Source organism: Triturus cristatus, chromosome 3_1 (genome assembly GCF_964204655.1).
Source record: "Triturus cristatus chromosome 3_1, aTriCri1.1, whole genome shotgun sequence".
Classification (NCBI taxonomy): Eukaryota; Metazoa; Chordata; class Amphibia; order Caudata; family Salamandridae; genus Triturus; species Triturus cristatus.
In genome coordinates, this window is record NC_140583.1 from 719,892,147 (window position 1) to 719,919,258 (window position 27,112).

At 46.3% G+C, this 27,112-nt stretch overlaps 1 protein-coding gene across 4 annotated transcripts in view; it reads left to right on the forward strand.

Annotated features, from left to right (window-relative positions):
* LOC146860850 (GTPase HRas) overlaps positions 1-27,112 on the forward strand; it is a 307,708-nt gene that overhangs the window by 166,594 nt on the left and 114,002 nt on the right. For all 4 annotated transcript variants that reach the window (XM_085644811.1, XM_085644810.1, XM_085644812.1 and 1 more), the window contains exon 2: positions 15,844-15,980. In XM_085644811.1, coding sequence (XP_085500937.1) covers positions 15,870-15,980 — 111 coding nt within the window. In that variant the 5' untranslated portion in view covers positions 15,844-15,869. The remainder of the gene's footprint in view (positions 1-15,843; positions 15,981-27,112) is intronic.

The following is a 27,112-nucleotide window of genomic DNA, read 5'->3' on the forward strand; positions in this document are numbered from 1 at the left end:
TCTCCCTAATGAAGAGGTCTTCTCTGCACATTTTGTCAAAGTCTAGAAAGATCAAACTAGAACACCAACATGCATCACATAACAGACTTCATCGGGCTCAGTCCATCATAGTAACCTGCCCTAACCTCTGAGAGTGGTCTGTCCTACAGTGGAATAGGCCTTCCTCCAAGAATGCACCATGGAACAATTTCAGACTGCCTTACGACGCTGAGCTTCAAAGAGTCATAATGTCACTAAAACCCTCTAATCATTTCCATAAACCCAGGCCGGCTAAACTCTTCAACGACTTTTAGATCCGCCATACTCCCTCTCTGATCCGTGATTATCCATGAATCACTCGTACAGGGTAGGATTCCTGATTGCCTAAAGATAGGCCAAGTCACTCCCATTCCAAAAAAGCCCAATGTGGACCTATCTGATCCCAACAATTTCTGCCCAATTTCCAACAGCATGACTCTAGCTAAACTCCTTGAGAAATGCGTACACCTACAACTTTGCAATCACATCGAAGAGTTTCAGCTGCTTGACCAATACCAATTTGGCTTCAGAGCGGGACATAGTACTGAAAGAGCCCTAACCCACATTGTTGATGACGCTTTGATTCTACTTGACCAAAATGTGCCATGTCTACATATCCTTCTTGATCTATCCTCAGCGTTTGATATGGTCAAATACAAAAACCTGATTGATATTTTGGAAAAAAGGATGGGGTTAGCGGGACCGGTCTTAAATTGGTTTAACTCATTCCTACAGAACAAAACGCAAATAATAAAAGTGAATCGTTCCCTTGCTAAGAGTAGACTAGTTTCAGTTAGGTGCCCCAAGGTTCTACACTCTCTCCAACACTCTTCAACTTGTTCATGGAGCCCCTCACTGAAATCCTGAAATGTTCAAACATACAATACCACATGTACGCTGATGATACACAACTCTATATGAAAGTAGCCTCTCTGGAAGACATCAAAACATTGAACTGTGGGACAAAATTGCGTATCGGGCGCGGCACTCTGCATATCACACGGGCCTTACGGAGACCTTTACTAAGGTGTCCACATACTGGTACTACACCCCGGAGAGACTGTATGAAATGCATAAACACACTGACAGGGGGTGCTGGCGGAGCTGCGGGCAGGAAGGTACCCTTTCACACATTCTTTGGGATTGCCCAGTGCTGACCGCCTACTGGAAGGAAGTTTTGGACGAGGTGGATAAGCACTTTGGGATAGAGCTGCCGCGACTCCCGGCGTATGTCCTGTTGGGCCTCCCCAATGACCTAATGTACCCACTGAAGTCCCGTAGGGGTAGGCAGATCGCAATTGCGCTGGGGTCTGCGGTTCAGAACATTCTAATCCACTGGCGCACAGCCACCGTCCCCTCCATCACCGGTTGGTTGCATAGGCTTTGGCATGTGCTGGGGATGGAGAAGCTGTCGCTTACGGTTGCGGGGGAGATAGACCAATTTGAAGAGCTGTGGCAACCCTTTCTAGCGCTGCTGTCCACTGAATTCCGGGAGCTCACCTGCCCGAGGTATCTTAGGCTTCTCAGGCTGACGCCGCCGGTGACCCCGGCGGACTAGTTTACATGCGAGACGGGGACCTCCCGGGGAGGGGGGGGGGGGTGCGGGGCTTCCTGGTGAGGATTACTCTGGTGCGGGACCATAGGACGGGGGGGGGGGGGGGTGTGTGGTTTTTTCGTTACTGGGAGGATGGGGGATGAGGGGGGGGATTGTGTTCTGTTGAGTTGCTGATGGCTTTCATTGCTGAGATTTGGGGTGTCGGATACGCGGGGGGGGATTCCATAGCTTGCATTTCTAGCCTTTATTTACTGTGTTTTTCCCCCTGACTCACTGCGCTACCTATTGCCATCCCTCTGGAGTTGCACTCTTTTTCTTTGACTGTATCCCATGTATCCTGACCTCCTATCCCCCTCCCCCATGGTTTGTTTTTGTCTCAATAAAACGTTTTAAACATAAAACATTGAACTGTGTTCTTCTGAACACTCAACAATGGCTACCTCACAATCACCTTCTGCTTAATACTCTCAAGACTGAATTCCTCCTGATCGCCCCGCCCATACACGGCATACCCATTCAAGACTGGCTCAAACATCTTGCGTCCCTCAACTGCATTCCTCGTGTGGTGGATTCCACCAGATCCTTAGGCATCATGCTAGATAAACACCTCAATATGCAAGATCATATCAGCGCACCAACTAGGGGAACGAACTACCATCTCAACACGCTTAGTAAAATCAAGCCGTTCCTATCTCTGGTGGACCTGCAACTTGCAGTTCAGTTACTAGTGATCTCTCGTGTGGAATATGGAATTGTGACCTTGGTTGGGCTGCCCAAAGCTAGTCTGACCCCACCCCCCTAAGGGCCACTCTGAACTCAACTGCCAGACTGGTCACGGGCTCGTGTAAACATGATCACATCACACCTGACTTAATTCAGATTTACTGGCTATCGATCGATGATCGGAATAGGTTCAAGATTGCTTGCCTGATGCACAGTGCGCTTCACCATAATACTCCCGCTTACTTGGCATATAAGCTCAAACTCTCTGGTATGTCTAGATCCCTAAGAAGTTCCTGCACACTCCTGCTGAAACCGTACAAATTAAAAAAGAAAAGAAGATACAACCTCGCCTTCTCAGGTCTGGCCCCAAGAATTTGGAACGCTCTTCCTCCTGATACCCATTCGAACCCTTCAACCTCCTCTTTAAAATACAAGTCAAAGATCTTCTCTTGAATAACCAGCTGGAAAAATCCTCCCGAAGTCAATTTAACTAATCTTTTTATACCCTAGAGCAGGGGTACTCACAAACTTTCTCTTGGGGGCCAAATTTACAGTGTGGTTTGTGGCTGAGGGCCGCACCGGTGGCGGGGTCAGAGCGGGAGGGGCGGGGCTAAAGCAAAAAAAATTTGTGACTATGAGGTTGAACACAGGTCCCTGCAGCAGACGCCTTCGTCCACTGAGCCACCAGACCCGGCATACACACACATCTCTCTCTCTCTCCCTCTCCTCCTCCCTCCCCTCTCCCTCCCCCTCCCCTCTCTCTTCTCTTCCCCTCCCTCTCCCTCCCTCTCTCCCCCTCCCTGGTCCCTCTCTCCCCCTCTGTCTCTCTCCCTCCCTCTCCCTCTCTCCCCTTCCCTCTCCCTCCCTCCCCCTCCCTCTCTCTCCCCCCTGTCTCTCTCCCCCCTGTCTCTCTCCCTGTCTTCCTCCCTCTCCCTCCCTCTCCCTCCCTCTCCCTCTGTCTCTCTCTGTCTCCCTCCCGCCCTCTGACTCCCTCCCTCTGTCTCTCTCTCTGTCTCCCTTCCTCTGTCTCTCCCTGTCTCTTTCCCTCTATCTCTCCCTGTCTCTTTCCCTCCCTCCGTCTCTCTCCCTCTGTCTCCCTCTGTCTCTCTCCCTCTGTCTCTCTCCCTCTGTCTCTCTCCCTCCCTCTGTCTCTCTCCCTCCCTCTGTCTCCCTCTGTCTCTCTCCCTCCCACTGTCTCCCTCTGTCTCTCTCCCTCCCTCCGTCTCCCTCCCTCCGTCTCCCTCCCTCCGTCTCCCGCCCTCTGTCTCCCTCTCTGCCTCCCTCTCACCTCCCTCTCTGTCTCTCTCTGTCTCCCTTCCTCTCCCTCCCTCCCTCCCTCTCTCTCCCCCAGACTGCGCCTCTCTGTCTCCCTCTCTCTGTCACCCTCTGTCAACCTCCGTCTCCCTCCCTCTGCCTCCCTCCCTCCATCACCCTCTGTCATCTCACCCCCTTTGTGTGTCAGCCCTCAGCACGGGCTCAGACAGATTCCCATCCCACACACACAGCTGCACTGAGACAGCTTCCCAGCGCGCACACACAGCCGCACCTGAGTACTTCACAGGTCTTTAAAAGACCATTTACATGTTAATAAAGCTTTGTTGTATTTCACCTCTTAGGCCCCTGCATCTCCACTTTGACAATCACTGGAATCCCCCGGCACCCACAGAGCAGAGTCTGGGCTGCTGCACCCGGCAGTGTTTGCTATTTTTTATTTTTTTTAAACACAGGTAGAATGTCTGCAAGGTCTGCGGGCCGCCAAGGAAGGCTTGCCGGGACGCTGGCGGCTCGCGGGCCGTACTACGAGTAACCCTGCCCTAGAGAAATCATTGCTATCTCCTTTGTTTGAGACACTAGCGTGATGCAACTTATGTTCTCGCTACATGTTTCCTCATTTTTGTTTTCGTTCTTATTGTATTGGGTTGGTTTAGCTACAAATGTTTAGGATGTTTACTTGCTTAGTGACTAACCGCACCCTCTCTTTTCTGATGTACAGCGCTCTGATACCCGTTTCGGGTCATGTTCGCGCTTTATAAAACTTTTCAAATAAACATCCCACTCCCAGCAGAGCATCTTCCGGGGATGGACAATGACTGACAACAATTCTGTAAATGGGAACTTTGCTTACAAGTCACACACAGGCATTTCCAGGATTGGGGCAATCCACAAGTGGATCTGTTTGGCACCTCGGAAAACTAAAAATGTACAAACTTCACCTCTAGTACTCCTAACCATAGTCCATGGGCAAAGAACTATGGATGAACTGGTCAAGGGTCTTTGCCTATGCTTCTCCTCCTCCCACCTCTCCTGTACGTGGTAGGGAAAATTAAGCAAGTGTCTATGACCAACATCCTGATGGCCTCCATCTAGGTCAGGTAGCCCTGGTACTCCATGTGTCTGGAAATGTCCATCAGCCCCCACAGGAAACTTTCGCATAGGCTGGACCTTCTCTTCGAGAAACAATTCCAGATATCTAGTCCCCATTCAGCTCGACCTAGCGATCTGGCACCTGATGGCCTAGAGTTTTCATATGTTATCCTCTTTCGGCAGGCGTGTAGGCCCACCACACAGGCCTTTTACGTGGCAGATTGGAAAAGGTATGACCTTTACTGTTACTGCCTTTCCAATATCCGAACCCGGTGAAGGCTAACATCCGGGACATTGCCTGCACCTTGCTGCTGTGGCAGCTCATATTCACAATGGGGAGCATTCATCCCTCCTTAGAATCCCAGCAGTCAATACTTTTGTGGAGGGTCATGCCGCCTCGAATACCACTTTCCCCTGAGTGAAAACTCCAAATAATCTTCACAAGGCTTATGGGGACACCCTTCAAACTTTTACACTCATGCCCCTTACAGTTCCTTCTGTGGAAGGTAGCCTTCTTAGTGGCCATAATATCCCTCAAGCAGGTTAGTGAGCTGCAGGCACTCACCATGCAAGATCCATTCATTCAGGTTCACAAAAATAGGGCTGTTCTTGGAACCAATCCCAAAATATCTCTTAAAGGTGGTTTTGCTCTTACACCTCAGACGATGGAGCTCCCAGTTTTCTTTCCGCAACCACATTCAGTAGCTGAAAAAGCCTTATGCACGCTAGATAACAAATAAGCTCTTATGTACTACATTGACTGGATCAAGCCTTTTCGAAAGTCTGATCACCTTTTTGTAGCCTTTTAGCTGAGATGACATTTATAATGTTTCGCAAAGGGAGGTATAACAAGATGGATAGTTCACAGGACTGGACTGGGAACCCAAAGCAGCCCTGGCAAGTTTTGTCATACCAGCCCCCATACGGTACATATCGAGAGTGAGCCTGACCACTAGGGTGTTGGGGGTTCTCTCCACAAGAACATTTGGTAAAAGTTTTTTTAAAATGGTGCATTCTACAACATATTTTCCTTATATATTCTATTGTATTTGTTTTTAAAGAGCGGTAAGTGATGACCTTACCGTGCACCAGGATATGGCAATCTCTATTGGGGCTCATCAACGATAACCTCACTATCACCCTGCAACAGTGCCTCTAATCTCTGCTTAGCCCCTTTCTCACATAATTTCATTTGTTTTATAGCACCTCTCGTACCACTGTAGGGCGTCAGAGCATTTGATATCACACAGACATATGGACACAATGAATCGTACATGTGTAAATCAGTGTATAGAAATTGTTACATTAGACAAAGGGGACTACAAGATGTAGGATTCACATCTCATCAATATTGATAGGCATTTTTTAAGAGCGTTTGGTCTGGGGAAGCACAAACTTAGGATTCAGAACTTAACATAGCGGTTTAGGATTGACTTTACTGATCAGATTTTTTTTCTACCCAAACAAAGCAACATTAGGATAATGAAAGACTGGGAAAACATAACTTTCTAACTTAAATTGTGATTGTAACTTATGAACGGCTCAGTCACAAAAGGATCTTTGTGACCAAAGCAGTAAACCACTGAATTATGCACATAATATAATGTTCTGTGATCTGCATAGTACATACTCAGACATATTAACCCTCTGTGATACCTTAGATGAGTCAAGACTGCCATTAGACAAAACTCTGATCTCTCTCCAGCAGGTACAGTAATCATCAGAGTTATCTTGGCACTTTTATTGTTGCCTTAAAACTGTTGGATATACAAAGAACTTTGCAGCAGTACAGCAGTTTTAAAAATACTGCAAAGCGCCCCTAGTAACAAAAGCAGCCCCCCCACCCTTCCAGCCTCCTGGGGAAACCATTCAAACGTACTTTATAAAGCTAAGAGAGCCAAACCTGTATCCCCACGGGCACACTACACCTGCAAGAAAGGTACTACCACGGCTGTCCTAAGAAATGGTCTGCTAGCCAACATATGCAAAGTGTCCACCTTGTTAACACCACACACCTTTACCATGCACTATTGAGCATGTGTATCTACAGCCACATATGCTACGAATGGTGTAATGCTACGTTCCCTGTGAGCATCTCTTCATAGCTGGTTGTGCCATAGATGCACATGCACCCATACTCCTCCATAGAAGCTTGTAATAATTGCAGCTCTCTATTGTTATTATTCAGTTGACACTGCATGTTTTTCAACACAAGGCTCACTTAGCACTCTATATATTTCTCACCCACTGTGTAAAAAACAATCTAACTTTGATTCAGGGTTCTTGCACATTATCGTCCAAGATAGGAATGGCAGCACATCTTGCGACTCAAAATCTTCTTTGGCGAATTGGAACTTGCAAACATCCGAGCCCAACAAAAGATGACAGTAATATTTAGAGCATGTGAATCTACTGCACTACACGCAATGAATAGATGCCTATATGTAAGTAACATTTGCCTTACCCTGGCAAAAAATGGATCCAAATTGAAAAAGAAGGTCTGATATTGTTGTATTTGATCTCCAAATCCGAGTTCAAACGAGGGACTGGTTTTGTTGGAAATGGGCTATCATTCACAGAAGTTTTTGTGGGTAGTAAACTGAAGGATCTCCTAAAGGCTGTGGTTGGAATGCTCAAGTGGTGGGGGCACTCAAGTGATATGTGGCACCCTCTGGATCAGATCTTTTTCATCTGTAGTTGTAGAGCAGTGTCTTACTCAGAGGCAACCGCTGGCGAAATGAAAATGGTTGAGATAGTTCCGAAGCCATCCTCATACTACACGGTACTGCCCCTGCCTCACCCGAATGTCTAGGGTGAAAGGGAAAAACCTTTGTGTGTTCTCTCTGACTGTAAAAGGGTTATCCAGGCTTCCGCTAAATCTACCGCAATTGTAACTACAGGCCCAATACTTATTTCTCCTGCCCATCCTTTGTGCTGGACCTTCAGATATTCTGTTTTATCACAGTTAGATTGTGTCAGGATCCTCGTGGCTCACTCTTTGAAGCGTCCTACATACAGGGTTTCTGTCAGCAATACCTTTCTCTTTGTCTGCCTGTCTGGATTGCTTTTCGCCGTACTGACAAGTCTAACAGCAGACATTTCTCAGTAGTGCACAATAGTAGCCCGAAGCATTCAATGAGATGGAATAATTTGATGGAAATGGTCCCTCGGTTATAATTGTAGGGTTTCTATACATTTACAAATTGACCTACACTGTGCACATCTCTACTTAGCTCAGAGGTTTGTATTAAGCCCTTTGAGGGCCAAATATTTTTAGAAATGTAAATATAGGAGTACAGAGGCGGCAAATAGTGAAATATAAAGAATTTGCAACAGCACAGTACCTGTAATAGGCGAAAAAACATGGGATGCACTTGCATGTCCTGATTTGTCTCATATGCGATTATGAATTACTCTACCAGAGCCATATTTGCCCCCAAGTCATTCTCACACAGCTTAGTTGGCAACAGAATGGCCTATGTCTGTAAATCACGTGGAGAAGTTTCTGATCTCCACTCATAAGTTACGAGTTCTATTTCCTTATTCCGCTGGTCCCTGAGTAGGTGGAATAAAAACCCGCTCATGCATGCTGGGCACTCTCCAGTGACTCCAAAAACGGTTGCATCCTGTGGCCCAGAGTCTACGCGCTACCATTGCCAGGAGCCTTGTTCCAGATCTTTTCCTCAGCAGCTTCTCTAGGTAATTAATATTTTGGCCATTGTTCCATGGGTTCACTCTCAGTATATGTGTATTATTTTCACTGTCTTAAAGGAACAAGGGCATCCCAGGACTCCACCCTTAGATGGGGCACTGAAGCCTGACTCTCTGGCCATGGTGTAGTTGTTTTTTAAAAGACCTTTCGATTATACTGTTTTGTAATTGTATTTATACAGCACTTACTACCCCCGACGAGGCGTCAAAGCGCTTTTTCAGCGAGTAGCACGCTACTCCATAACCCATAAAGGATTAGTGTTTACTTAGTATAGTTAAATATGAAAGTAGTTTGAGTGGTGGATATGTTATTCAGTTATTTGGATTGAAAAGGATAGCGGAGGGATAGAAGAGGGAAAAAGGTTTGCATTTATATAGTGCTTGCTACCCCTGTTGAGGTGTTTAAGCGCTTTTTTGGTGAGTAGCACACTACTCTGGAACCCATAAAGGATTAATGGTGAATTAGTATAGTGAAATATGAAATTTGAGAAGTGGACATGTTAGTCTGTTGTTTTTGATTGAAAAGGATAGTGGAGGGATAGGAGAGTGAAGGTTTTAGACTTTTTAGGTCTCGCTGAGTCAGCGCTCATGCGCTGCTCGGAGAGACTTTAGTAGGTGAGTTTTTAAAGTGCTGCTGGCTGGCGACAAGCTTGCGTTCACGCGAGCATGCACGCGCCAACCGCCAGCCTTCAGCGCCATACTGCTGTGCGCGCACCACTCACGTGCTTCCCCCGCGATCACTTTCGCTTTGGCCCCGCGGCTAATGCTTGTTTATAGTAAACATCTGGCCGGAGTGCTTAAGAGCACTTTACAACAGAAACTGTTTACGTTACACCTTTTTTTGATGGGCACTTTTTAAAGTGTGTTTGCGTTTTGTGTCCTTGGCGAAGTGCTGATCTTATCTCTGTTAGTGGTGTGGAATCTCCTGTTTACATCCTGGAGGACGCCCCAATCCGTGACAGTCCTCCCCCTTGCTGCAGTCCAGTTTTACTGATTGTGCATTGTTGTGCATTCACCCACTACAACTGTTTACTTTGTATGTTTAACCCCTTCGACGCGCATGACGGAACGGTTCCGTCATGCACGTCGGTTGCGCTGTGCGCATGACGGAACCGTTCCGTCATGGCCCCGCCCGCGCACTGAATCGTCATCGTGGCGCAGAAATCCGCGCCGCGCTGAAGAGGTTAATGATACTATTTTTATTTTTTTATTTTTAGCCAAGCACTCTATAAGAGTGCACGGCACAGTCCGATCTTCCTACTTGCCGCCGCCCGTTTCCCACCGCCCCCACTCCTGCGGTGTAGCTCTACTGTCATCCCCCCCCCCCCAACACCCCTGCCATCTGTTCTCACCCACCCCTCCACCCTCCTCTACTCTGCATTGTTTTTTCTCCTAGCCCCCTTCTGCTCGCCGATGTTCCTCATTTCTCCTCCCGCTTGCTGTTCTCACACCCGCCTCTTTTTTAAAGACTTATTGTATCACTTTCAAACACCAAAACAAACATATCAGTATATTGACAAGTTTCGAATTTGGATATACAGTTTGACCTATGTCCTCCTGCAATTCAAGAATAAAATATTCGGAAGGCTGATTTGGCACTCTAAACTGCTTGAAAACTCGAGAGACCAACAAAAGTGGCACATGGTACCACCAACAGCAAATATGTCACAACAATATTCAGAAGCACACCAAAGAAGAAATCCCATTCAACATAGCAAAAACACAATTTCTCCACAAATGTTGTGACAAACATACTTAATAACTTTGTACTTGGGGCAAAACACTGAGGAAAACAATGTAGTGATAACATGGGTAGATTGCTTGACTTAGACTCAGCCACTGATAATTACTCTGACCTGAACTGCGTGAAGTCCTCCCCGAATGGGAGCACACACAATCCCAGACTAGTTTCAGACGACTGGACCTCATAAATAGGGTGCAGATTGATTCGTTCAGCACCGTGAGCAAGGGCCTAGGCATACCAGTCACACAGAGCGAAAAATTAACCGGTGGGATTCTTGACCTCATCTAAGCCCCTGGTAATTACTCTGGGCTGCCATCTAGTCCATCAGGTTTTTGCCCACCATGCCACCTTTGATGCAGCCATATAGAAATCAGCCTTGGCCCTGCTTCAATAGTAACAGTCCAGTCCAACTGCCAGTGGCTGAGATTAATTGAAACATTCCTTCCATCACCTTGTTTATTGCAGTTGACGGCCTAAGTACAGCATGTTTGCTCAAACGTGTGCCCTTGCTCACTGTGCCACAGGACTCAAACTGCACCTCACAGACAAAGCTAAAGTAGGTCAAATATGGTCCGGGGTTGCATGTGCTTGCATCTGGAGGGGACCTTGCATGGCATTTCGGGCTGGGCTGTTCATATAGCAGGCAGGAACATTGACTTGCATATGGCAGGTCCACTTCTAGAGTGGCACAATGCGTGAAAACTGGTGGCCTGTAATGCCTCGATTGCCAGTGGCAGATCAATTTAAGCATTCCATAAAAAAAACATCATGTCTGTTGCAGTTAAAAAAATAAAATAAAAAATAATACTCTGGATTCTGGCTTAGTCATAACAAAGCGATCACATGTGAATTAGCAGTTGGACATGATTGGTTAATTTAGTCATGCAATCAAAGCCTTGGGTTTGTTCGTGGCGAAATACTCTTGCAGAAGTCTATCTTATGGTGGAAACTGTTTATACGCCTCTAGTGTGTTAATAGTGCTTGCGGCCTACAAATCTTTCAGTCAATGCAATGATTTCCTTTACCGTAATATTGTTAAAATAAATCAGTCCAAGTTATCAAGAAATCCACATATTTTAGCACTTGATTTTACCAGTTGATAAATCCTGTGAGTACACATTTATTCTGTCATGTTTCAGGTGCATCTTTCTGTTTGTGTATATCCATGCAAATAACTTTTTCTCTTGCCAAATGCCAACTACAGGATCCATCAATGTAATCTTTCTACTGGCCATTGCTCCGAACATGCCCAAGAGATTTTATTTTGGCATGCAGAGATTAGTCACATCTTTGTAACTTTCAGTGGGCCAAGCAGGCTAATCTTTGCCACCGAAAAAGTCAAAACTTCACCTGCCTTTGCCAAAGATGGTTTCTCTAACTTTGCCAGTGAACTTTGTTTGAATCCTTTTATTAGGTGATCAGTACAAGAACAGCAGTATGATATCCCAGTATTGTAAACGTCAAACCAAAAATTCCAGATCAAAGCATCTAGCAGACTGTAAACTTCAGCACACCTTTTCCATATAAATTCTAATCACGGTTTCAATCCACAGCACAGACACAGCCTACCTGGAGTAGATGAAAAGGAAGAACGGTTGAGGAGAAAGATTGAAAAAATGGACTTTGATCAATTCACTATCAAATCGTCGCCACCTTCAAAAGAATCTGTCCCATCCAATCCCCTCTAGAAGGGAGGAGAACTTCAGTCCCATCCCCTACAATCAACATCTGGAGTATAGTTTTAGTGGCCAGAATAGGTCTCAGCACCACGTTCTGCTAGTGCTGCAGTGTTTATTCTAGAGCCAATGCGGTGCAGTTTTGCTTCAGGATTGGGAAACACATATGTCTTTGCTTTATCATAGACTCCGAGCCTCTCTGGGAGCCACAGAGACGCTGCCAGTTCAAGAGTGCTCTTTGTTAATTGTTTTCAAGTCATGTCTTGCTGCGTCTCCTTTTGGCCTTACAAAGTTCCTAAAAAATATGTACCTTGGTGTCACTCACCACTATCTTGTAATTTCTAGACCCCGCTATGGTAACGTGGTCTGTGCCTTGCTTTAGCTTACTATACCAGTACTCTCCCCATGGCCTGCCAAATATTTGGTGGCTAAATGGGAAGCTTTTAGGATTAGCAATGATGCCATTGCAATGTATCTCGCATTTGCGAGAGTTTGAGCTATTGACATTGTAAATAACAATGCCTTTTATTTATGTGTTGGTTTTTAAAACGTATAAATAAAAGGCATTGTCATTTACAATGCCAATAGCTCAAACTCTCGTAAATGCTAGACCTATTGCATTGCAAATGCTTGTTGTTGTTGCCTTGGAGGTCATAGCAGTCTGAGGCTTGGGATGAGTAAAAAAAGGTTGTGGCGGGGAAAAGAAAAACCTTTCCTACCACCAAGGTCCACCCTCCCTGTACAACTCTCTGCCTGTACCATCTTTAGCTACTCCAGGGACCACTTCTCGGCACAGGAATATTTAACCAAATAAATTACTGAAAAGAGTACCATACTTCCATGCCGTTTACAGATGCCATACAGGAAGGCCAATTGCCCTACGTTCTGACCCCTGGAGTCCGCAGGACAAGGAATGTATTTGAAATCAAGGAAATCCTAGAAAAGCAAGCAATTATTATTTGCTGAAACCACAGATGATTAGAAAAGAGTGTATGAGCGTTAACCCAACTTCCAGTACACTTGGGCAAAATTAAATTCAAGCTAGCCAAGCACACCGGAATAGTAATCTCGATGGGTACATTATAGGTTTGAGAAATGGTTAGAGACGAGACAGGAAGCCTCAGAAGCAGTTATGGAGGCTGCACATTTCCATCACCTTCTGTTCAAATTTGCTCCCAGGATTTTTTTTTTTTAATCAGAAGGCCTAACTTGCATGCATGCGTTTGCTGATAGGCCTAGCTGATGGGCACGATAGAGAATACATAACTGGTAACTGCGTAGTATGGTTCTGTGTAACATCTAGGGTTTCTGATGACCTCCTGAACCACAAGACCAGAGGCTGAGTGGTTTGTGAATGTAACTAGAACTTTGAGATAGCAATATTAGACCATATTACACAGTTGTTGAATTTGCCATATAATATTAGTATCCTCTGCTTATGTGTTGTAATTATGTACAATGGCAGCACAGGGCCAAGTCCAAGACTTGGGCAGGATGAAGCATTCTGAAGTGAACCTGCTGGAGCACCTTTGTGTTTCATTGGCTTGTGTCAGATGATGTTGTTAGGCACATATCTACAGTGCTGGGCTCCAGTGCCAGAAATGACCTGTCGCTGCCTAATAAAAACTATAACTGAACTTGTAAAACTTGAACTTCTACTGCTAGTCCTGTGTTTCTTGGGTGGTAGGGTGTCCGGTTTCCTTGGAGGCGGATGCATTCACTTTTCGCAGGGATGCTTGGATGCATTTCCTCCCCTCCCAGACGTCCACCATGTGGTCGCCTCATTGGCGGTGCACTCACTCAGTCTGTTAACCTAAGCCTGAGCATACCAAAAGTGATTATTTGAATGCCTATACAGAACAGACGCAGGGTCCTTGATCATCTGCATAAGCAGTTCTTTCCCTTTCAGAAACCAGAGAGGCTTCTCCATCCATCGCGCCTACGTCTGAGCTTGAGCATGGTACCTGAAGGCTTAGCACCTCCAAGGGAGCCACAGTATATGTGCCAGATGAGAATACAGAAATAAATCTTTTTTGGGTGTAACATGTCTTGTGTACATTACACTTGTCTTGTTGAGGTCTCAAGTTGGACACTTGTAAGAGCAAATGCCTACTTGTTATAATTTGTATTGTAATACCAAATTCATCTTTCCTTATGCACAATTAACTAGACCCTAATTTATAAATCTGTGGAGATTTTCCGCATCTGTATTACTGCTAAGTGATTTCTATTATTTCTCCAGGCAATTTAAGTGATGGGATGGTACTGCTCGATGCATGAGGAGTGGGTACCTCTAGCAAAATGATGATGTTAACACAGTGTAACCTAGTCCGAAAAAAGTGCACTAACTCTGATCTGCAAATTATTCCTACTTTTTGTTTGAAATCCCTTGGGAATTGGTTCTTAACCTTTTGACGTCTCTGGGCCCCCATTTAATCATTACTGGAATGTGGGAACATTGAATCCTTTTTTGAATCCGGGACACCCACTGAGGCATTACTGGAAGCTGTGGACCCGGCATAAGCAATTTTAATGATTTAAACTTTTTTAAAAGAATGCCAAAATACAGACAGAACCATTCATCAATTACACAAATGATGAAATATTTTATTTAATTCACAAATAAGAAAAATAATTCATTTTAATGCGAAGGTTGGGGCGTTATTAAATTAAATCAGGCCACCCATTGTCCATGCTGTCTTCACACTTAACGTTTTTAATTTTTCAGTTTTGCTTCTATATTTATATACACTGTATGTATCTGATAATATTATTTAATTTTCTAAGCAGCCGCAAACCCCCTGAGTAGTTGTCACAGTCTCCCGGGAGTTCCCAGATCATAGGTTAAGCACTACTGCTCTAGAATAATACCATGGTAACAGTAATACCATATTGAACAATAAGACTTCATTGGGGAATTTCCCCTTGATTTAATGCAAGGGTCTGAAGGAAGAAACTATGTGTATTTGGTTGTGAGTAGGAAAGCCACTTTTTAAAACCATGGCTGTCTATAGGTTCAATTTTGTTCCTTGGAGGAGAGGTCTTCCTGCTTGCCATCATGTCCTGCTGTTAAGTCCGGAAAGTCCAGACTCTCTTTCTCTTCAAATCATATGGTTTTGCTAAAGAGCGAATGTCTGGCTGTTTTGTAATGTTATTGTATTTTAACAGAAATGCAAATTAAAAATAAATTTAAAAAATCATGTTTTCGCACAAACAAAATGGTATACCTTACTCATCCACACTTCAGAAATATTGCACTGTCTGGGGGAAAAGGCACTATAAATTGCTCCACTCGCCAAACGTATAACCTTAATTTCTCTGCTCTTTGCGACTATAATGAAAATTCGGTTGGTCAGTGAACTTTCGTGACCTCCATTTTGTGTTGGATAGTGTGTTGTAGCATCCAGTGTTAACGGATTCTGAATAGCAACAGATTTTCTTGGCGGTGCCTCGAGGGGATGTGTGTCCTCTCACCCGAGGTAAGGTAGCTTTCCAGAAGCAAGTTGTTGTGCCTTTTACATGTAGGGCAGCAGCTTGAGCCAGCCCAAATGCCTTCTGCAAATGCTACTCTGGCTGCCAGCTGAAGATCACATGCTTCCTATTCACAGCACTGTTTCCTCGTCTTGATGCCTCATATGTAGACTAACCAGTAAACCATGTTACAGTTTGTGTTATTTGGGAACCAACTCTAGTGCAGCGGGAATGGAATGAATGAATCAACCGAGAGTGCCATTTGTAATTCTAGTACACACATACAAGTATGCCTCGCCACTACATTATATTGTGACACAACACAACATACAGAATTATCTGGGCTCTATGATTGATTTCTACAGACTTTCAGAGTGTAACTAGTGCTGCGGAACAGTGGTGCAGGTGTGTGGTACAGGAACTGGTCTGCGGAGTGTCTACTATAGGATTGCCGTGTTTTTGGAGTTGGGTTGCCTCATGTGGAGCATTCAATCTGCTATTGCCTCTCATTAAGCCTTGCCATATACCAGTGATGTTACTGCACCTGTGTATTGTCCTGACTGAGTTGTCTCTTACTACAGAGTGATCCCGAAGGCAGCCTTCGAAGATGACTGAGTACAAGCTGGTGGTGGTGGGAGCAGGTGGCGTTGGGAAGAGCGCTCTGACCATTCAACTAATTCAAAACCACTTTGTAGATGAATATGACCCCACGATAGAGGTAAGATGTGTAGAGCACTTCTCTCCCCCTTCTTCATTTAGTAAAACCATGATGTGTTTTGTTAGGTTACCTCAAAAGGCCTTTTGTAGATGTAGTTTAAATTATGTAATTCACACAGTAATAGTTTGCTCAGTGTTCTGTTCGTAGATACCTCATACATGAGCTGGTATTGCATTCTAAAGTCTGCTTCAATGTACAGTTTAGAACCTTCAAATTTATTTAAATACAAGAGCTCAGATGGCTGGATGTCCTTATCGGCCATCATAAGGTTCTTGAATTTTAAGCTACCACTACCAAGCAGTCATTAAAGCTGTACCATTTCTGGAAAGATGTGAATCGCTGTGCCTAATTTACGTGTATGTCATAAAACTGGACTAAGGGCAGCATACATGCATGGCATTGTAATATCAAGTCCACAACATAAAGATGGCCATGCTCACTGCAATCTGGTATTGAGGATCCAGAAAGTGCAAGATATTTTTGATGGATACTTCAAACTGCAGATTCCTCACCTTTTAGAATTTTCCCAAGGAGCCATGGATTCCCTATAAATGTAAGTGACCAGAAAACACACCAGAGGGACCCGCAAGAGTGCCAAAGATACACAGCCTGGCCTCCTTAAAGACCTCAATCTGCTGTGGTGTCGCCGATGGCCCGGGGAACTTGGGGCTCATTGGAATCAATTACAGCATTGGCTCCCCAGTCTAAAATCAGGAGCAAGACCGGGTGGCACTTTGATGCCCTCACACTTCTCTATTGAGAGAGTGGCGGGATGGGCTTAACTAGGACTTCACTTTGTTGTTTCCACTTAGAATTCAACTTACAGTGGAACTTTGGCTGCAATCGACTTCTCACGGGAGTGGCCTCGAGCCGAAGGGGGACCACGCTCTGGACTTGGACTAGAGTGGGTCTAAAATGAGATCTGTGACTTTATTCAGTGTTCTGTGATGTACAGTTTCGCTTAACAGGCCCGAATCGCGTTCGGGTGCATGAAAGCACACACATTGCACGATTTGAAGTTGTTCCTCGATCCCAAACACCAAAGACACATCATGTGCAGATCCATGATTTACCTCTGTTTTCTGCAGTCACTGCCTTGTTTGAAACCTCTAGTTGTAGGTGGGGACATTATTCCCTTGCATACTAAATGGCGTTTGTAGAGAGTCATCGAAAGACTGAGGGAATTGAGAGCAAAGCTCCCAATCCATGTTCAAAGGTGCAGAAAAAAAGAATTGATGTCGGTTTGCTGTGGAGGCACTTATTTGTGGCACCGTTCCTTCACTTCTACGGCAGAATGAAGTCAGTGCAGAGCTTCATGGTACCAACTAGCAGCGCGTGGGAGCTCTGCTATTCAGTTTCTAGAATCAGTCCTACGGGTGGGTAATATTCTAAAAGGTGAGGAATCTGTGGGTAGAGTGTTACCGAAGATGGGTAACTCTAGTTCTAGCTGTAGGTGATAATTGTTGGCCCCAACAATGTGCTTCATAATTTTTCCATAGACGAATCCTAATTTACCTAGACTGCAACATCTTTCCAAAAAAGGAATAGAAAGAGGGCTGGATCCAGGAGGCTGGGCCAGGAAAATGCAAAATACATAAGTGGTTTCCCCAATGTAGATAACCCACTTAGGGTTTGCTTGCTTTCATCTCACCCACCACTAGATATTTACCTAGCAGTCTGCATTTGAACCCTCCTTTCCATTCCTCACCTCGAACTGAGTATAGTCTGAAAACATCTCGAAATGTATATCCATGTAACCCAGCCAACAGTTGCATATACAGGCTGAACAAAAGTGGGAAAAGTGCTGATCCCTGAGGAGCTGCCCATCTAGCAGCTGACGAAATACTCCCGTCAAACCTACATCGGAGCCAGTCGCTGATCTCTAGCAGGGCCACCCCATGCACCAGCCTGCATCACAGCTGGTTGGTATCCATGGTCGCAATGTCTCTCCAGGAGTTTCAGCAGTTGTTCATACAAAATAGCTTCCATGATATTAGTAATTGAAGGGAGTTTAGAGATTGGAAATCTAATGAAATGTGTTTCCTTTGAAAGAAAATACTTTTTTTTAAAAGCGAAGTCATAGCTTCTAATTACAAAGTAGCTGGCACTGGCCCAGAGGTGAAGTTATGATAGATAATCCATGTAGGGCTGGCTGTACTGCGTAACCTATGTTGGACAGCAGGTCAACTGGACCAATCTAATGAGCAAATATTCCAATTAAACTATATAGCTGTGTGACATACCCACAACTAGTCTGCACACAGTACCAACCACCAGAAACCCAACTTTAAGCTATTCCTTTAAATTTGACCTGGATATTGTAACCACTATCTCATGGGTTGGAAGCGGAGCTCCTCACATATGGCTTTTTGACCACACAGTCACCACAAGCTGGAGTGTCTGGTGATGTTGCCCAACATCCTCCTGTGATCAGACACTGCTCTGTAAAAGTGAAGCATCCATTGAGAATTGACACACACTATGCCCCTCTTTAGCTCTGTATTCTGAACCTGTACCTCTAATCAATAAACTGTTGTGTAAGAAACCTAACCACTCAAGCTGTAATTATTAGTTGCACAGTACTGGCTGGGTGCAGACATGAATCCATAAACATCAATACAGTGCCGGAAAACACCCACTAGCATCATGCAGTTATGAGTTAATCACCATGCAATGCGGAATAACCACGTGGACCCGTTTTTTTTCCTGGTCAAATTAAGCATAGAATTAAAAATTTCCCAGCAATCCTAAAAGAAACTTTCAATTTTATTAAGGACGAGAAGATTATGGATACCTTTCTTCATTTCTCTCAAGCAGCTTCAAATAAGCAACGACATAAATTGAATTTCCCATCTCCCTTAGGAAAATAAGCCAATCGGCATACATGAAGCCTATGAAAAGATAAAGCTGTTCCCTGTTACTCCTCTTTCTTTGCACGACGGCCGCTGTGTTGATGAGTTTCCCCTTTACTCTGACTTCTGCTCATTGCCTGTAAAATAAATCTCAAATTGTAATTAATCTGTAAAAACCCACAAATTGTCATCATTAATATCTCCACAACATGCTTTAACATATTAAAAGACGTGTTTTACTTACTCTACAACGACGAAAATTGCCGCTGACATATCCCATCCATAGAGGGTGGGAGCACATCACTTAGGATGTGTGGGTCTTATAATCCTTGCCTCCCAGTCCTGAATAAAATTGAAACTTGCCTTTACGTTTACTAGGAAATGTTTCATTCTATATCCGGACCGGAGGCCAGGACTATGCAGGTTTAACGTTTACTTACACCAACGAGGCAATGTCCACAACGGGTTTGAAGTAAAACTTCTTATTTGTGGACTCCAAGGAGAAGTCTGCCACATTCATAATGTCCTCGAGGACCAGTCTGCTGCATTCATAATGTCCTCCATTCTCATCTCAACCGATAATGCCATAGAGGCCATTGCTCACCTTGCTGAGTGAGCCCCGAAAATGTTAATGTCAATGCCTGCCTCCTGCATGACCCAGTGAATCCATCTTGTTATGGTGGATGATGAAACCGCTTTGAAATGTTTGCTTAAGGCAATCGGATGTTGCAGTTCTCCCATGGGTTCCGAATGTCTCAGTAGCCCTCCTCAAGGCCTCCATGCATTCCACCATGTACAATTTGGTACAGTCTGCAAAGACCGGGTAGGAGATCACGCTAGTGTGCATTTTAGTGGGTCTAGATATGGTGAAGGTGACCCCGTCCGGGGTGTACCTTCTGCTCTGAAGGTAGACCTGTGTCTGCAAGACACCTTGCACAGTAACACAGGCAATTTACCTGATCATTCCATTTTGCTCAGATATTTGTTATGAGGCCAAGCCAGGAAGAGGTCAAGAACACAGTTGACCTCGTCCAGAGCAGAATACCTTGGTTCAGGGAAAAGAGATAGTCTGATGCCTCTCAAAAGTTTGCAGGCCAGTGGATGTTGCAAAACCGGCAGACCTTCGGACCGGTAAGTGACTCCCAGATATAGTCGACCTGAATGTATTTACTGACTTGTAAGCTATATATTTAAGAGCCAGATTCCACAGGATCCAGGTGTCTTAGATACCAACCCAGCCATTGTTTCCACACTGAGCGATATCTTTGAGTTACTTAGCCCATGCCTCAAGAATGAGTTTCTGAGATTGGTCTGAAAGTCTTGGGACTTTCATCTTGGTCAGTAATCCTCCATGCCATCAGAGGTAACCCTCCTTTCTGAATCATTGGATTTGGACAGCCCTCTTGATTCCTCAGAATGTGAAGATATTTGTGGAGATGGATTGGAGAATCCCAGGAAAGTGCCAGAAGAACTTGGAGCCATGCTTGCGATCTCCAGATGGGAGTTATTAGGACTAAGTCCTCCGTCTGTTTCCTGACCAGCACCAACACTTTCAAGATCATCACAAACGGAGGTAAGACATAGCCCTGTTCCTGACAATCCTGGAGGAAGGCATCCATTGCAAAAGCTCCTGGATTCGGTCTCCAGTTGCAGTATCTGTTGCTCTGATGATCTATCTTCGATGCAAAGAGGTCTATCGAGAAGGGTCCCAAAGTTTGTTTAGACAAGCAAACACCAGTGGATCCAGTTTCCACATACTTTAATCTCTGAAATACCTTGAATTCCAGTCCATCCCCCTGTTGTCTGTTCCCGTAAGCTACTTCGCCACCACCGATTAGAAAGGCAATACTGCCTGGAGTCCTGCACGATCTGCATGAGTATCTTCAACTTGGTGCCTCCTAGATGGTTGATATACCACAAGGCCAATTAGACGCTCGCATCATTTGGCTCTGTATCTGGTTCAGCATCTGATGATCACAAAGGATCCGGCTAGGAGCTCCAGACAATTGATATGCAGATGTTTTTCTTGATCTGACCTACTTCCTCCTGTAGACTATTGCCACGTTTGGCCCACCCAGCCCCGCGAGCTGTCATCCGATTCCATAATGTCTGGGTCGGAACCGGAGATCGCTCTTCCGTTCCACGTTTCCATATGTCCCATCCACCATTTTTTCTCCTCCCTGGCCTCTTCTGAAAGTGGTACCAGTTCCGAATATGTGAGACCTGCCCAGCAGTTGGTATGCCTTGAGGCGCTATAAGGCTCTGTAATGTAAAGGCCCCGAGAAGATCCCCTGAATGGAGTAGGACAAGAGGCCCAGAATCTGTTCCAGTTGGCAAAGTCGAGGATCTGGGTCTGCCTAGGACTGTTTGCAGCTCCAGTTGAATCTTTGATATCTTCTTGCTGGGCCGACTCAGAGAAGGCTGCACCGAATCTATCAGGAAACCCTGGAGCTCTATCCTTTGTGATGGAGACCTCTTAGACTTTTTGCGATTGATCAACCTAGGCTTTCTAGAAGGGCAACGGTTGTTGACGAGTGTCATGTCAACACCTCCGGCGATTGGTCCATTAGAAAGATTTCATCACATGGCTTCAGATCTTAGCGCCTGGTTGGTAAACCTAGAGGACACCGATCTAATCACTCAGTCTGACCCTGGAGCATGCGCACTGCATACCAACGAGCAGCAGCCAAGGCCCCGGGGGAAGAGAGGCGTGACTTGCCCAATAATGGCTGATGGCTGTAATTTCCTCACTGCTGTAATACCGAAGCACCACACGGCTAGTGACTGGAGAAACGAAGCACTCTGCATCTAATGTGCCACGAACTTAGGGGGGTCACGGCACTCGGAAGCACGGGTGCTGTCTATATTTTAATGTATCCATTCTTCGGTGATCGGGATTTTAATCACCGTTCCTAGAATATTGATTTGTCGAACCATTGAAGCAATTGCGAGTCCGCTAGCAAATACTCAACAATGAACAAGAAATCATTTGACGTGGTGCTGGATGAAGTGCGGAAGGTAAAATCAAAAAGTGTGTGTTAAAATCTTGTTCAGAGCTGAATTCGTATGGGCAGAACCTGGGCGCCTGTTGGGAATCTCCCTCTATGCTCCTGGCGGCCGGGCCTGCTAGTCACGCGAATAGGCGCGCCAAAATCCAGACCAGACGCCAAGGGAACAGGGCAGTTAGCTCACTAGCTCTACACCCGTTCCAAAATTCTGAAAGTCAGGGCAAATTATCCGTTTTACAGCACAGTTTTATATCAAATAAAATATTCTAGTACACCTACAGTGTGCTTGCCAAGTCTTAACTTCCTCTCTCCCTGTAGATGACTGGGCATTAATCAAACTGCACTTGAGGAGACCACCCTTGCATGTGAACAACATTTTTTACAATAAGAAATAAGTATTCAGCACCACACAGTATATCTGATGGAGACTTCTATCCGCTTAGTTCTTACCTTAAAATTATCCCCAGCCATCAGACTAGATCCCAAAAATGTTGAGAGCAGTACCCTTGCGCAACGGTAGGTGGCAGCTTTTGGCTCATTTGCGCCGAAAATTATGTTCACAGTGCCTATAGAAGCCCCACCAAGGCATGCAGAAGTCTGAGTTCTTTCCATACCAGCCAGTGCAGATCCAGAAAGAGCTACTCCATAGTTACTTTTTGACTAGGTTTTTTCAACGTTTTGTTGAGGACTTTTTGAGGTTTACCTCCTGGTGTCTTTGCAGAAGGCTGGCTTCAAGCCCTGTGGCGCCTGCTATCGACAAATGTCTGTAACAGACCTGCACCATGTATGCCAGTGTTTGCCTCGAGCGGGACCATGACACAAAGGCCTGTCCCGACTGCTGCACCATGAACCCGAAGACCTTAAGGGAGCAATGTCTGAAGCTAATGGCAACTCAAAGTGCGACACCGTGGTGATTGAGGTCCCGGTCGAGAGGAAGGGCCCGGGACTCGTCGCCGAGCCTAAGGTTGTGTCATCGCAGTTCAAGCCGTTGAGCCAATCTGGTAAGTCGAAGTCCCACAAGAAGTCAAAGCATGGTGTGTCTTCCTTGTTTGTCAGCCAACAAGACGAGGGAGCATTGCCATTTGAGGTCTGGTTCTGAGGCTGAGCCAGTGCCTGGGTCTGCTCCGTGCCTTCTCAACGTTGCCGGAGCGACCCCTGCCCAATGAAAGAATTTTATGAGGCGATGTACCTCATATTTGGGCTGTCCATTCCGTCTGGCGCACTTTCGGGTTCGGACGGGGCCACTACTGGATCCATGCCGACACCTCCAGTGTGATTCCAGCCCCAGGGATCCACAGATGGATCCAGATCTGCGCCAGTTGTGCCACCGAGGCCAGCAGCGGCTCCATTCCCTAATCCGACATGGATCCAGAGGAGCGTCGTCCAACACTGGCACTGACTGAAGCAATGCCTTCCAGGCCAGAGCCTGAACCCTATTCTTGTAGACTAGGAGTCGGGAAGGAATGGGAAGTGTTGCTGGACCATGAGGAGTACCAGCCTTATGAAGATTAAATGGACTGGTGTGAGGATCTGGGTGAAGCCAGTGGACTGGATACTTCTCTAGATACTGGCATGCTTTCTCCCCCTACCATGGCTACTGAGGAGGGAGCTTCCTTTGCAAAGGTGGTGCGGAGGGTCACTGATGCCCTAGACCTTAGCTTGCCCTTGGTGGCAGGCAGGACTAATGTCTTGACAGAAGTGCTGCAGCTGGGAGTGTCTCCATCAGAACCACGTCTCCCTTTCAATGAGGCGCTTACTGACATCCTGCTTGGGACTTGGTCCAAGCCCAACACAGGCGCTCCATAAACTGGACGATTGCCCGCCGCCATGCCCCGCTCCAGGCAACCCAAATTTTCACAACCAACACCCTACCCTGGAGAGCTTGGTGGTGCAACCCTCAACGTCCCAGGTAAATCCTGGTGCATTCCCTACTTGACCCCGGGACAGGGAATCCAATGGACTGGAAAATCTTGGGAAGATTTTTTCTTCCGCCAGCCTGACACTGTGTTCTGTGAACACCATGTGGCTTTTGGGCTGCTACTCCCACACTCTGGGGGATACGGTTGCACAGGTGCTTACAACAGTCCTGGATGAGGCCGAGGCCATGCTGTCCCCGGCGGGAGGGATGCAGCTAATTTCACCATCCGCTGTGGACTAGACTCCACTGACTCACTAGGTCGAGCAATTTGATTGACAGTGGCCCTGTGATGCCACGTCTGGTTAAGGACGACTGGTTTTTATGGGGATGTCTAGTCCTCACTCATAGACATGCCCTTTGATGGCCCCCATCTCTGTGGAGACGAGGCAGATTCAGCGATGGAATGCTTTAATCACAGTAGGGCTACGACAAGGTCCATGGACCCTTCTATTGCACCTCATCATCCTCAATCCTCTTTTTGCTCTTTTTGTGGTCATGGAAGGGGCATACAAACTAGTTTTTACCTGCCCAGCCCCCAGGGCGCGCAAGCTTTCCAGTCTCTGCTTGGCCACGAATGCTGTTCCTGTCAGCCCTGAGGGTTGGGTGGTCAGCGGTCGGGTCAGTCCACCAATACCCCCAGTAGTCGCAGACTGCAAACCCTACTAGTCTGCCTGTTAACCATCATAGGCACCCAGTGGGGAGGCAGGATTCGTCATCACCTGCCCCGCTGGCAGTTCATAGCGACGGACAGGTGGGTTTTGCAGATTGTCTGGATGGGCTACACCCTCTCCTTTGAGACTACCCCACCTTCCATGCCACCTACTTACAACAGGCTGACCGAGAACCACCTATCTATTCTCCATCAGGACGTGACCGCTCTTTTGGCCAAAGGAGCCATAGAGAGAGTGCCAACGCCAGAAGTAGGTCATGATTACTATTCCCGCTACTTTCAGGTGCCCAAGAAGGATGGAGGCCTGTGTTCTATCCTGGACCCGCGCTCTCTCAATTTCTTCCTTAAGAAGGAGAAATTCAAGATGCTCACTCTTGTTCAGGTCCTGTCTGCCCTGGAAACTGGATAGTGGCATTGGACCTGCAGGACACATACTTCCGCACTCCCATCCTGCCTGCCCAAAGGTGTCACCTGCAGTTCACAGTGGGCCATGAGCATTTTCAGTTCACTGTGCTCCCTTTTGGCTTCACCAGGCGCTTTTCGGGTGTTCACCAAGGTGATGGCGGTGGTTGCAGCTTATCTGCAGTGGTCAGGGATACCAGTTTTTCCCCTATCTGGAAGACCATCTATTGAAGGTGGGCTCTCGCCTCCAGACCGCGGCAGACTTCCTACATTAGCAGGGGTTCACTATCAACTTGCCAAAGTCGCACCCGACTCCCTTTCAGACACTCCCTTTCATTAGGGCTGTTCTGGCCACTGTGCAGTTTCGGGCCTATCCTCCTGAACGGCGAGTCCAGGATATTCAGGCTATGATACAGATGTTTGAGCCACTATCATGGATTTTGGTGAGACTGACTCTGGGGCTGCTGGGCCTTATGGCCTCCTGCATCCTGCTTGTGACACATGCCAGTTGGCATATGCAGGCTCTACAGCGGGACCTGAATTTCCAGTGGGTGCAGCGTCAAGGGAATCTCTGATATGGTTCAGATCTTAGAGGGAACTGCAAAAGACCTGCAGCGGTGGCTTACGAACCGCGATTTGGCTAGTGGCAGACCCTTCTCCCTTCCCCAACCAGATCTGAAAGTAGTGACTGATGCATCACTCTTGGGATGGGGGGCCGTCTGGGAGAGGTGGAGATCAGTGGACTCTGATCTCCTTTGGAATCAAGACCCCACATCAACCTGTTGGAGCACTGAGCGATCCGATTGGCATTGACAACCTTTCTACCCTCCATCCAGGGAAGGCTAGTGCAAGTGTTCACAGACAACACCACTGCCATATGGTACTGTAACAAGTAGGGTGGGTGGGGTCATGGACCCTTTGTCAAGAGGCCCTGCGTCTCTGGACATTGCTGGAACAGCATGGCGTATTCCTGATGTTTCAACATCTGGCGGGTTCTCTGAACGCCAGAGCGGACAGAGTCAACCAGAGAGGCCTAGTGGGTCACACATGGCATCTCCATCCGGAGGTAAAACAGGGTCTCTTTCAGCATGGGGGAGAGCCTTGGTTAAATCTGTTCGCCAGCGATGAGAATGCGCAATATCAGCAGTTCTGCGTGCTGGAATTTCCAAGGATGCTCTCGCTCGGAGATGCTAATTATCTCAACTGGAGCTCAGGCCTTCTGTACTCCTTCCCGCCCATACCACTCCTACCCACAGTTCGCAATAAGATCGAGAACAAATAGGCAGAAGTCATCCTTGTGGCTCCGGATTGGGCATGGAGAGTCTAGTATGCCGCGGTGTTGAGCATGGCCATCAGTCCTCCGATCAGGCTGCCCCTTTGGGAGGATTTTCTGTATCGGCAGCAGTGAAGCGTCTCAACCCAAAACATTCAACTCTTCTCCTTCTTGTGTGGAGATCTATCGGCGACAGTTGACAGCTTTTGACCTTCCTCCTGAAGTTTGTAACGTTATCTTGGCAGGCAGGCGTCCCTCTAGCAAGATGGTTTATGCCTTCCACTGGCAAAATTTGTGGCATGGTGTACAGAAATTAACATTGATCCCCTTTCTGCCCCCATTTCTTGGGTTTTCTTGTTCTTTCCCTTGCCCAGCAAGGCTCTTCTCTCGGCACTGTGAATGGATAACTTTCTGCAGTCTCTGCTTTTCTTCGCTTGCTTGACCAACCTTCCCATTTCTAATCCACTATTGTACATAGGGTTTTGAAAGGTTTGCAACATATGTTTCCTCCCATTCCTTCCGTTATGCCCCAGTGGGACCTCAATGTCTTCCTCACTTTACTTATGTGTGCCCAATTGTCCATGCAGGGTCCTTACCATCAAGACGGCCTCTCTCGTGGCAATAACCTCTGCCTGGAGGGTCAGTGAGCTCCAGGCCATGTCATCCAGGCCAACGTATCTTAACATCTAACCACACAAACTGGTGCTTTGTATGTGGCCTTTCTTTTTTCCGAAAATCACTCCATTTCACTTAGGCCAAACCATCACTCTGCTTACTTTTTATGCTCCGCCTCATTCCTCCAAGGAGGACGAGCAACTTCACCATCTGGACCCAAAAAGAGCATTGCCGTTCTACCTTGACTGCACAAAAAAGTTCAGAGTGGCCAATCAACTCTTCATGGGGTGTCAGAGCGAAGAAAGGATGGGCAGTAGAGAATAGGACCATCTTGTGATGGATTGTACTCTGCATCAAGATCTGCTATGCATTGGCTAAGAAGCAACCGTCAATT